The sequence below is a fragment of the Hyaena hyaena genome, unplaced genomic scaffold (assembly GCF_003009895.1).
Source record: "Hyaena hyaena isolate Hyena2069 unplaced genomic scaffold, ASM300989v1 scaffold_427, whole genome shotgun sequence".
Classification (NCBI taxonomy): Eukaryota; Metazoa; Chordata; class Mammalia; order Carnivora; family Hyaenidae; genus Hyaena; species Hyaena hyaena.
The window spans coordinates 643042-654920 of record NW_024081064.1 but is presented as its reverse complement, the minus strand read 5'-3'; the positions used below and the strand labels follow the sequence as shown (position 1 = coordinate 654920).

Sequence of the window (11879 nt, the reverse complement as noted above, 5' to 3'; positions counted from 1 at the left end):
GCGGCGCGGACCCACACCTGGCGGGGGGCCCGGGGGAGCGGGAGGCAGATGTGGGCGCGCAGGGACGCTGCGGCCCCGGGCAGTGGGAAGGGCGGTGACTCGCGTTTGCTCCTGGGCAGGGGCAGCCCTGCAGCCTGCCTGTGCTCGCCTCCACTCCCCACTGCCAGCTGGAGCTCCGGAGGACGGGGACCGGGTCCTATGAGCCTCGGCTCAGCCTCAGCCCCGTGTTGAACGTCCCGGGCAGGAGCAACCCCAGGGGGCTGGGGGGCCTGAGGCCTCCAGGCTCGGCACAGCCGCATCTCCGGTCCTCCCTGGGGGGGCTGGAGGTGGCCCGGGGCCCAGCCGCGCAGGCAGTGTGGACAGTGAGGCTGCCTCCTGTGGCCTCTCACATATTTCCCTGCCACCTGGGTCCTGAGGGCACTGGGACAAGGGTCCTTCTGGGACGGGGGGGGGGGGGGGGGGAGAACGTCCAGCTCCCCGGTGCCTGGGTATGGGCATTGACCCTCATGGCCTCTGCCTTCGGGGCCAGTGGTCAGCGGGCTCCTGTCTCCTGTCCCGCCCCCGACCGCAGGGATTTAAGGTCTGCGAGGAGCTGGCTCGTTGCTGTTGAGGCCACCCAGGTGGTGGCGCGGCTGCTGTCCCCCAGGGCCTTCCCCCCACGCCACCGCGCCGTCCATGGATTTTGTTGCTGGAGCCGTTGGAGGTAACGGACAGGGATGGGGGTATCGGGTGGGGGCCGCGGGGGCCCGAGAGCAGCCTTCCCACCGCAGTGGGGCTTGAGGGGCCCCCGGAAGGGGTCAGGACCTGGCATGGGCCGCAGGTGGGTGCCGGGAGGAGGCGCGGGGACATGAGCCTGCTCTGGCCTGGCTCTCTCAGCCTGGGAGGCGGCAGACAGGCAGTCTGGGGGTGGGGGGACACTCAGTGGGCGTGGGGCACTCGGTGGGGGTGGGGTGGCAGAAGGCGGCCTCTCCCTGTGCCAGGGGGGTCGGGATGGCAGAGCTGGGGGAAGGCACCAGAGGTCGGGGACGGGGATAATGAGGAGGGAACCGGCCTGGATCCAGAACCTGGGGGTCGGGGAGGGGGAGGGGGAGAGGCCCTGCAGAGCCCCGGCCCCACCCCCACCCCCTAGCCGGATGGGGGCTGTCCTGGCCTTGCTGGGGCCTAAACTATTTTCCCTTCTGGGGAAAGGGCTGGTTGCGAAAGACTAACCCAGAGAGATAACCGACTTGTTAGGAGACAGGCTGGGAAGGGGCTTCCCCCACCCCGGGCCGCTGACCCTACAGGCTGGGAGGCTATTTTGGGTGAGGCACCCTTGGCCTTGCTGGTCTTGTGCAACAGCCGTGGGTGCTGGTCGATACTGCTGGGAACAGGGTGGCAGAGCTGATCCAGGAAAGACTGGAGCCCTGGCCTCGCCGGTGACCTTTCTGAGGTCCTACTATGCGCCGGGCCTGAGGCCTGCAGCTTCCCTGGATGTTAGCACCCTCAGGAGGAGGCTCAGAGAAGGGGCTTGACTTGCCCAATATCACAGAGCCAGGAAGGGCTCCTGAGTCCTGTGATTTTCCTCCAGGCCAGGTCAGACGAGGGCCTCGTGGAGGAGAGACATGACGTGTGTAGACACACGTGACAGGGGCTCTGGTCAGCGTGTTTTCCAGACACAGGGGTCAGGGAGGACTCCAGGCGGGAGGGCGTGCTGCGGCAGGGCTCTGATGGGTGAGGAGGACTTTGGTGAGGTCTACCTACGTGAGGATCAAGGAGGGTAATTCTTTTTTTTTTTTTTTTTTAATTTTTTTTTTTTTAATGTTTTATTTATTTCTAAGAGAGAGAGAGAGAGAGAGACAGCATGAGCAGGGGAGGGTCAGAGAGAGAGGGAGTCACAGACTCTGAAACAGGCTCCAGGCTCTGAGCTGTCAGCATAGAGCCTGACGCGGGGCTCGAACTCACGAACCGCGAGATCATGACCTGAGCCGAAGTCGGACTCTTAACCGACTAAGCCACCCAGGCGCCCCTCAAGGAGGGTAATTCTAACCAAGTCATTCAGTCAGTCCTTTGCTTCACTTGCTTTGTTCATTCACTCACTCATTCATTCATTCATTCATTCACGTTGTCCTTTCATTCACCCACATTTATTGAGTCCTGGGATGCCTTATTGTCCTCAGGTGCTCTCACCACCCCTGGCCTCCAGGGTATGAACCCCAGGGGTCTGAGGCTCTCTGGCTTCCCCAAGGTGGTTCTGGGGGTGTAGACACTGAAGCTCTGCTCTCAGGAAAGGAGAAAAGGTCGGGACGGTGACACCCGGCTCTGTGCAGGAGAGCACCCTGGCCCAGGAAGCCTCGCATCCCACCCTGTTCCATGCAAACTTGTGGTTCCAGGCGGTCCTTCACAGAGCCCCGGGCGACCTGGGCTTTACCACTGGCCTTTGCTGGGTCGGTGACTCTCCCCCCCCCCACACCCCCTACAGCCCAAGGCAGAAGATCCCTTCACAGGCCCGAGGGCAAGGGCTGCCTGGCTGGGAGATGGGGCCCAGCCAGGGTCGGAGCCGAGGCTCTTCCAAAACGGGGACGCCGGAGGCGAGGCTGTGGAGCGTCCTGGCTTTCAGCGCGAGGCACCCCTGGGCCAAGGCACGGAAGGAGAAGTTGCTGGCAGCTTGGCAGGAGTGACTTTACCTTTCTGACCCTCAGCTTCCTGCTCTGCGTCAATGCTTGCAGGGTTGATAAGACATGGTGTGGACCGAAGCGTGGGGCTGCTCTCAGCGGGGGTCCTGCAGGGTCCTCCCCCGCCCCCTCCCCCACTCCTGCCCCTCACCTGCTTCATCTGGTTTCCTTCCAGGAGTCTGTGGTGTTGCTGTGGGCTACCCCTTGGACACGGTGAAGGTATGGCAGCAGCCAGGTCCCCCGCGCCCACCCAAAGGCCCCTGGCTGGGATCAGGCTACCCTCCAGGTGTCCTACGTCCATCTGTGGCCAGACGACTTTGGTGGCAAGCTCATCAGACCAGCCCTCCCCATGTACCTCCGGACTATACGTCAGCCCTTCTTCTCACCTGAGCCTGCTTTCCTGTCTTACCTGGGGGCTCACGGGCCCCACTCTGCCCGCATTCAGCAGGGCGCTGACATCGAGGGCTTGGCTCTTCCCCTCCCCCAGGCCTACTGACCTTGCCCTAGGCCCGGAGACACCCCTTCCTGAAGCCTGCTTCTCTCACAGGTCAAGATCCAGACAGAGCCCAAGTACAGAGGCATCTGGCACTGCGTCTGGGACACGTTTCGCCGGGAGAGGGTAGGCCTGGGGACAGGGTGACAGGCGGGGGGATGTCAGGGCCTCAGACCCAAAGCAGCCAGGGATGCCGAACCCCGCTCTGATCTGTGTCACCTTCCAAATGGAAATGATCGTACCAACCCGCGGGGTTTCTCTGAGGAAGAGAGCCAGGCATCCGGCCCACAGAGGTGCTCAGAGGAGGGCCTGCCTTCAGGAGAGGGTCTACACGGGACATCTGGGGCCTTTGAGGGCCAGGGAGGGACCCTCGAGCGTTGGCATTCCTGTCCCCCCCTGGCTGGGGACCCCTTGAAAGCAGTGCTGGGTGGAGCTATTAGGTGTCCCCCCAGCCAGCTCTGAGCCTGGTCCAGAGGAGAGACTCACAAGAACTTGGGCTTGATGCTGGCCGGGGATGAACAAATGAACCACGGCAACAATGAAACACACCATCCCACATCGTTGCCAATCACCGTCATCATCAAATAGCTGCCCTCGGTCCAGCCATGCCCTCTGTCTCTTCAATCCCTCACATAAGCTTGAAAGTGGGGTATCACGGCCCACAGTTTACAGCTGGGGAAACTGAGGCCCTGGGTAGAGACTGGCGCGGGGGCAAGACCCAGTCCCACTGGCCCAGGGCCCCTCTGACAGCCTTCTTCCTGGCTGGACCCCCGCCTGACTTGGGCCCCCGGGTCCTGTCCGCCCTCCAGGTGTGGGGCTTCTACCGAGGCCTCTCGCTGCCTGTGTGCACCGTGTCCCTGGTCTCGTCTGTGTCTTTCGGCACCTACCGCCACTGCCTGGCGCACATCTGCCGAGCTCGGTATGGCAGCAGCGACGCCAAGCCCTCCAAGGCCGATATCACACTCTCAGGATTTGCCTCTGGCCTGGTCCGCGTGAGTGTGGGGCAGGGGGGGGTTTGCTGGGGGGGGAAGGGCCGGGGGCCTCAGGCTGGCGGGGTTGGGAGAGCCCGAGCCTGCCGCCTGAGGGGCCACCAAGCCTGGCAGGTGGGGAAACTGAGGCTTGGTGAGGGCAGAGGCTGCATGAAGGCTGGGGGCTGCGGGGAAGGGCTCAGGAGATTCTCGTGGCAAAGCTGCGGAGTGCCTCTGAGCTTCTGTCTCTTCACCAGTAGAGGCCTGGTGAAGGTCAAGTAAGGTTAGGAGTGGAAATCCCCCAGCATGGAGTCTGACAGGTATGAGCGCCCACAGAGCGGCAGCCGGGATTGTTGGGGATACTGTAATTAGGAATATCACGTTACTTACCAATGTTACTAAATACTTAAGTTTACCTGTCCTATTATTCTTACATTAAATTCTTACATTAATTACATAATACATCAAGGGCATTAACATATTAATTCCGTGGTGAATACCTGCATGAACCCAACTCACACACATTTACCCAACACCTACTGTGCGCTGAGCCTGCTCTGTGCTGCCAGAGCTGTGCTGCTGAAGCAAAAGAATTGGCTCTGAGCCCTGACCATGACCATGACTGTGGGGCCAGCGGAGGCTTCCTTTTTGTATGTCATTTATCATTTATTATTATTATAAATTATTATTTTTGCTATTATTTCATTAAATAATACTACAATATTTTATTTTTATAAATTAATTATTTTTATTAAATTTATTAAAAATTTTTTAATGTTTTATTTATTTCTGAGAAAGAGAGAGAGAGAGAGAGAGACAGCATGAACAGGGGAGGGTTAAAGAGAGAGGGAGACTAATAATCTGAAACAGGCTCCAGGCTCTGAACTGTCAGCACAGAGCCCGATGCGGTGCTCGAACCCACGAACTGTGAGATCATGACCTGAGCTGAAGTCGGATGCTTAACCGACTGAGCCACCCAGCAACCCCTGTAAATTATTATTTTTAATGTTTACTTATTTTTGAGGGAGACAGAAAGAGTGCGAGAGGGGAGGAGCACAGAGTGAGAGACACAGAATCCAAAGCAGACTCCGGGCTGTGAGCTGTCAGTACAGAGCCCGACACGGGGCTCGAACTCAAGGACTGCAAGCGCATGACCTGAGCTAATGTCTGACGCTTAACCAACTGAGCCACCCAGGAGCCCCCTTTTTAAAAAAATGTTATTTTATGTTAAATCTTTATTTACTTTTGAGAGAGAGAGGCAGACAGAGTGCAGCAGGGGAGGGGTGGAGAGAGAGGGAGCCAGCCAGAGGCTTCTTGAGGCCAGGCCCTCCACCCCCGATGCTGCTCTGGGCGGGAGGCTCCCGGAGGCAGGTCCAGGGGCGGAGCGGCTGGCACCCCCTTACCTCTGCCACTTCTGCTTCCAGGTGTTCCTGACCTCGCCCACCGAGGTGGCCAAGGTCCGGCTGCAGACGCAGCCGCAGGTGCAGCTGCAGCCGCAGGCGCAGATGCAGCAGCGGCGCCCCTCGGCCTCAGGGCCCTCGGCCGCGCCCCCCACGTGTGCTGTGCCCCCTGCGGGTCCGGGGCCTGGGCCCAAGTACCGAGGGCCTCTGCACTGCCTGGCCACGGTGGCCCGTGAGGAGGGGCTGCGGGGCCTCTACAAGGGCAGCTCGGCCCTGCTCCTCCGGGACGGCCACTCCTTCGCCACCTACTTCCTGTCCTACACCCTCCTCTGCGAGCAGCTCACCCCCACGGGCCGCAGCCAGCCAGGTGAGCGGGGGCCCGGGAGGCCGGGGCAGGCCCGGCACGGTGGGAACTGAGGCCGGGAGAGGAGGCATGGGAGTGCAGCGCCCTCAACGCCAGGAGTGGGGACAGACCTGCAGTGTGGCTTTGCGTGGGTCACAGGGGTGGAGCGAGCCCCGGGCTCCGGTGCGGCCGGGCCCCTGTGCCGGGCGCCCCGCTGGCCGTCCTTGGTGGCCCCGCCGGGTCGGTGGTTGAGGCACCGATGGGTCTCTCCCTGCAGACGTGCTGGGCGTGCTGGTGGCCGGGGGCTGTGCCGGGGTCCTGGCCTGGGCCGTGGCCACCCCCATGGACGTGATCAAGTCGCGCCTGCAGGCGGACGGGCAGGGCCGGCGGCGCTACCGGGGCCTCCTGCACTGCGTGGTGAGCAGCGTTCGGGAGGAGGGGCCGCGCGTCCTCTTCAAGGGGCTGACGCTCAACTGCTGCCGCGCCTTCCCCGTCAACATGGCCGTCTTTGTCACCTACGAAGCCGTGCTGGGGCTCACGCGGGGCCTGTCCACATAGCTAGTCCCCACGCCCAGGGCCAGCCTGCCCGCGGCTTGCGGACATCGTCGTGGCTGCAGGAGGCGACGGGACTGTGGGGCTCTGGGCCCCGCTGCGCCACCACCTGGGGACAGCGGAGCCGTGCGGTGGCCAGAGCGAGCCGTGCCTGGGGCTTCGCTCCCCGGCTGCCGACCGTGAGGAGGCTCAGGGGCCCACGTGCCATCAGCCTGGGGCTGGCTTGAGGGTCTCGTGAGCCAGCGAGGAGCGGGCCTCTTGGATGAGGACACCTGTCACACGGAGCTGTTCCAACGCTCGGTCAGTTGGTCGTTCAGCGTCCCCGGGGCCTCTGCCTGCTGCCCGGGTCTTCAGGGCACCCCTGCACTCCCCCAGGGCCCGCCGCCACTCTCCCTGTGAGGCCCCTGCCCGCTCTCTTCTGCTGTTCGGTGAGCTCCTGTGCACCCGTCCCCTCTGCACCAAGCTGCCCAGAAAGGGCGCTGTCCCGACAGCCATGACCAGCTTGGTGCCAGACCTGCTCACATGCCCCTCCTCTGCAGGGGGAGCCCTGAGACTCCGCGGGGAGCTGTTGACAATAAAATGTTTTTGTTTGAATGTGCTCAGTGGTGTTGCTGTGTGGTCTGTGGGGCGGGTGGCCAGCTCATCCTGGAGACTAAGCCCTCCACACCATTCCCACTATGCAGATGGGCACACTGAGGCCCAGAACGGTGGCTGGCTCTGCTCCCTGGGCCTTTGGGGCACCGAGCCCTGCCCTGGGGGTCCCTGCAGCCTTCAGCATGATGCCAGCTCTCCCCACCACCCCTAACCCAAACCTACCCGTCTGAGTGAAACCGGCCCCTCCGTTGCCCGGACACCTGGCTGTGGGCCACCTTTCCGCAGGGCCCTGGAGGAGGGAGGGGTGGGTGTGGCCTGGGTGCTGGGTCCCTCACCCAGGTCATCACACAGCCTGACGGCAGGGGAGGGAACGGCTCTGAGAGAGATGTGGGGGGACTTGCACCTGCACCTCTGAACCCCCCTTGGGGGTACCATGTGGCTTGAGTTGTGAGCAGCCGTCAGGGGCCGGGATGGCAGGTGGAAGCCTCTGGGAAAGCCAGCCAACACCTGCCTCGATGCCCCTCACAGACACTGGCCTTGACCTTGTGTCTGCACCGGAAGACCTCTTGTGTTCTGTTTCCCAGACCCACGGGTGGGCCCTCCCTCCCCCGCCCCTCCCCCCGCCCCCCTCCCCCCCTCCCAGCCTGCTCCTGTCACATTGACCCAAGTAGCTGCTTACAGTGTGTTCTCTGCCAGGAACACCCTTCCCCCTCCTCTGCCCGGCTGACTTGGTACCACCAGCATCACCTCCTTCAGGAAGCTCTCCCTGCCTGACCACTGGGCTGCTTTTCGGGCCCCCACAGGCCCCCACTCTACCTGGACTGAGCTGCCTGCCTGATGACTCCATCCAGAACAGGCCCGAGCACAGAGTCGGGGCTCAGGGGGCGGGGTGTGGGATGAGCGAATGAAGTCCTGCAGCAGGTCCTCCCGCCCGAGGCCGAGGTGCCGGCACTCTCGCGCACCCGGGAAATGGCGCCAGACAGAAGGTTCTGATGACCCTCGAACCCTGACCGCGTCCACCTGTTGGTGTCCAGCGGTGTTACCCGCTGTGGCCTTGGAAGGACGGCTGTTGGCACTACTCCCGGCTGTGCCGGGTGCAGCTGGGGACCCTGGGGACCCCTGGTCCCTGGCAGCCGGCCCCGCCCACGGTGGGGAAGTGGTTTGCAGGAGGGCCAGTCCTGGTCCTTCCGAGGCTGCACCGGCCCCTCTTTCAGAAACGGGGAAGAGAAGGCGGGCCCAGCTGGGTATTCCCCAAAACCGTGGCCTCCTCAACAAAGGCCAGGCTGCGCTGAAGTTTCAAGTGGGAGGAGCAGGCTGGTCCCCCAGGACCCCCACCGCGGGGTGCGGACGGGAGAACCCAGGGCTCTGGGAGGGGCCTCGGGCAGAACTCCCCGGGAGAGCCGCACTGGCTGCTCGTTCTCACTGACGTGCTCCCTTGACTATGCTTTAGCAAACTGTGGGGCGGGGAGGAAGGGCTGTGGGCCTTAACAGCAGCGACCCTTGGGGGAGTCACCTGACCTCTGACCCACGGTACTGCTCTCAGGAACGGAACATGCGGTATGGCTGCTCTCATCTTCCAGGAGAGGGGGGTGGGGGTCCCCAGGGTCAGGAGGCCTGCCCTGAGCCCCACAGCCTGGGTGGGGATGAGCTGCCTGTGAGGGGCCACAGCTCCTCCTGTCCCGGCCCCGATGGTGACACGCACTCCTCCCCCAGTGCTCTGCCGCCCTGGGGGCTTCACGTGTGGCCCCTCGGTTGTCCCTCGCGGCACACCTGTGACGTGGGCACAAGGGAGCCACAAGAGGTTGTACCACATCCTGGCACTAGGGCGGGGCCCTGGGTGCCCTTGTTTGTGACACGGTCCCTCGGTGTGCGTGGAGACAGCAAATAAGAGGCAGGACAGATCTGCTCTGTCACAACTCAGTGTGGCCTTGGGCAAGTCCCAGATGAGGACGGCGGGCAGAGGGAGTCCAGGGCTGCATTCCGGCAGCGCCCCGGGCGAGCAGGTGGCCCAGCTCCTGTACCACTGGCACCACCGCTGCCCACCCTGTGGCCCGTCCCTTGTTGCGGAGTGAGAACAGCCATCCGCGGGGACACGTCCACCGCGTGACGGCTGGCACCAGGGTGGCCGCCAAGGGCTAAAAAGGCAGGGAGGCTACCTCCCAGCTGATCCCTGGGAGCCTGCGTCCCCGCGCCGTGGGGACTTCCTGCCTGTCTCCAGCCCACATCGCCCCCTGGTGGGACTGCGGGACGCAAGGGCCACCCTCGGAGGGGCCTCTGCTCTGGCCCTGGGCCTGAGACAGGCCTGTGGCTCCTCCAAGCCCGGACCCAGCACAGACACAGAGGCAGGACCGAAGCAAGTTTATTCATGCCAATGACTGACATGAGGGAGTGGGCCCTGTGTATCCAGAAGGGACAGACCCCTCGACCACACGCTTTCCCTGAGACAGGTCTTCCGCTTTTCCAAAACTACACAGGGCGCACGGTTCAACAGGCCTCCCGCGGGCGTGCCGCCAGGGCCGTGAGGGCGGCTGCACGCGGTCTAGCTACGTCCACCTGCCCCAGGGCACTGCTCTGTGCAGAGCGACTTCCACGCCAGTCACGTGTCAAAACAAAAGGATCTGCAAAGACAACAGAGCCCTCAGCACCTGGCCCGGCCGGTGCGAAGCGGCCGCTGGCTTTCGGGGTGGAGTGTCAAGGGTTCCGCGGTGGAAACGAGGTGTTAGTACTCGGGGAGGAGCGTGATTCTGGAGTGCGGCGCATGCACGGTCTGGAGTGTGCTACGTGAGCTGTAGTCTGGCCCACAGACGACGTGGGAACCGGCCAGCCAGGGCCCAGCAGCCTTCCGGCTGGGAGCTCTTGGCCACACGGACTGTCAAGCTTGTAGCTGGCAGTTCTTTTAAATCTTTGGGGGCCCAGGGTGAAATACACCTGTGCCCGTTCAACTTCCCACATAGACTTTCCAAAGCATGTTTGAGTCTAGGATCACGACGTTCTTACATGACGTAAGCACGCTCATGTTCTTTCACAGAGCGGGGTGAAGAGTGTGCCGAAGCCGCAGGGTCCCGTGGACCCAGGCTGGCCAGCGGTCACTGGGCCAAAGGTCCCACGTCTGGGGGCTGCTCTGTGGGAGAGACTCCAGCCGGATTGTCTGACCACGACATGTTAGCTGGCACCCGGTCCCAAAGGTTTTGCCGCGAGAGACAGAAAGGAGGGCATCACAGGAAGAAACAGTACAGATACACGCACGGGGCTTACAGATTCCAGGCCAGGAATTACCGTGTGGCAGAGCCTACGGGTAGTGGTGATTCGATTGGGCTGGGATTACTGGTAAATTACATCTCTTTATAAGCGTGTATAAAATGAATGTTACTGAAAGTCGTAGGACAGCTTCCGCGGAGTCATGAACTCCTTCACGATCTCGTCGGTGACCTCCTTGCGCCTGGCCTGGTGCTCGGCGATCAGGGGCTGCAGGACCTCTATGAGGGTCTTCTTGAGCTCGCCGGTGAGCATGGCCCCACTCGTGTAATCCTGCGGGGCGGGAGACCGCGGTGAGGCGCGGCAGCACGTGCCCGGCACGCCCACGTGGGGCCTGGTGCACGGGGGGCGCTCGGCGGCACGAGAGCCTGCGTCCTCGGCTGCGCTTCACGACCTGCCTGACGAGCAGCCACGGCGTGCCACTCGCCCCACCCACCTCCTTTCCGGGTGGCAGAGCTCCAGGCCGGACAATCGACCGGGCTCCCGTCGCCTTACCGCCTTCTCTATGTCGGTGCTGACCCTCCTTTCACTTGACTGCGAAAACAGGATGTTCTCCCCGAGCGGACTGGACACTCAGCACAAAGCAGCAGCGCAAGGTGCGGAAAGGTCACCTGCAGGGCCAGCACCCAGCAGCCGAGAGCCACAGCCTACATCCTGCGTGTCTCCTCCTTGGTTTTTAACGTTAAGAATAGTTCATCTCACTGCACTTCCAGCCTGGTGACTGCGATCCCGGTCAGGGGCATGCTGTCCTGTGTCACAGGAAACTCACGCCTGCGTGGTCACCCGTCCCCCCTCCCAGTGTCCCCTGTGCCGTACGGTCTTGCTATTATCAGCTTTAAACAACTTTGTATGGAAAGAGCTCTTTCTTATTCGGGACTAGTTCCTTGGAAAAGATTCCAGGGACTGGAAAACCTAAGGCAAAGGCTACACTTGTTCCCCGGGCTCTTTCTTCGTGCTCCTCATCCAACCAGAGAGGTCACGCTGGGAACACACGACCCACCGAACAGGCCTCAAAGCCTCTGCAAACACCACAGCGACACTAACCCGCTAACTCAGTGGGGGAATGGTTTTAACTGTGATGCTGCTTTGTGTGAATCTGTCTGTCCATCCGTAGAGTCCAGTAAGAGCTGACCACACCGCACTTAGTGCTTTCTCTTCCGCGCACTACCCGTTACGAGGCTTTCTGCATGTGGCTGAGTAGATGGACCTCCTGGCCTTTCATCTCGTCTCGGCTGAGCGCCTGTCCCCATGGCCCGGGCCCTAAGGGTCTCTGAACCCCATAAGCTTGGCCGCCAGCCCCCCATGTCCCGTGACAGAGCCAGGGGCCGCTGCACCCCACGGCCTGCGCTCCCACCTTCCTGATCTGCTCGAGCTTGTCGTCTTCCTCGAGGAAGAAGGTCAGGTACATGAAGGACACGTCCACGTCACAGTTGCCCCCAAACTCCCTGTGCTCCTCGATGGTGTCTCTCCCTCCAGAGAACGCATGCTTGTTGACCTGCACCAGCAAGAGCAGAGATGCTAGTTGGTTCCGGCCGCCCCGCGCGTGCAAACTGGCTGCGAGCTGAGGGTGGTGGTCGGGCCACTGACTGCTTTCTGCCCCGTCAGGGCCCAGGCGGAGGGAGG

General features: G+C 62.3%; 2 protein-coding genes across 6 annotated transcripts in view; one reads left to right on the top strand and one right to left on the bottom strand.

Moving 5' to 3' along the window:
* Window positions 1-500: 500 nt before the first annotated feature.
* Window positions 501-7005, top strand: SLC25A47 (solute carrier family 25 member 47). The gene is made up of 6 exons (XM_039252944.1): window positions 501-703; window positions 2827-2870; window positions 3199-3270; window positions 3954-4136; window positions 5537-5879; window positions 6133-7005. The coding sequence occupies exons 1-6, from the start codon at window positions 676-678 to the stop codon at window positions 6411-6413; spliced, it is 951 nt and encodes a 316-aa protein (XP_039108875.1). The 5' UTR covers window positions 501-675; the 3' UTR covers window positions 6414-7005.
* A 2337-nt stretch (window positions 7006-9342) lies between these two features.
* Window positions 9343-11879, bottom strand: part of WARS1 (tryptophanyl-tRNA synthetase 1) — a 29230-nt gene continuing 26693 nt past the window's right edge. For 3 of the 5 annotated variants that reach the window (XM_039252957.1, XM_039252956.1, XM_039252955.1), the window contains 3 exons: window positions 11611-11751; window positions 10372-10529; window positions 9343-9619 (listed from right to left, as the gene is read on the bottom strand). In XM_039252957.1, the coding sequence (XP_039108888.1) occupies window positions 9598-9619; window positions 10372-10529; window positions 11611-11751 (321 nt within the window). In that variant the 3' untranslated portion in view covers window positions 9343-9597. Of the gene's footprint in view, window positions 10530-11610; window positions 11752-11879 lie in introns of all 5 variants that reach the window. The other 2 variants (XR_005531867.1, XM_039252958.1) reach the window with 2 other exon arrangements.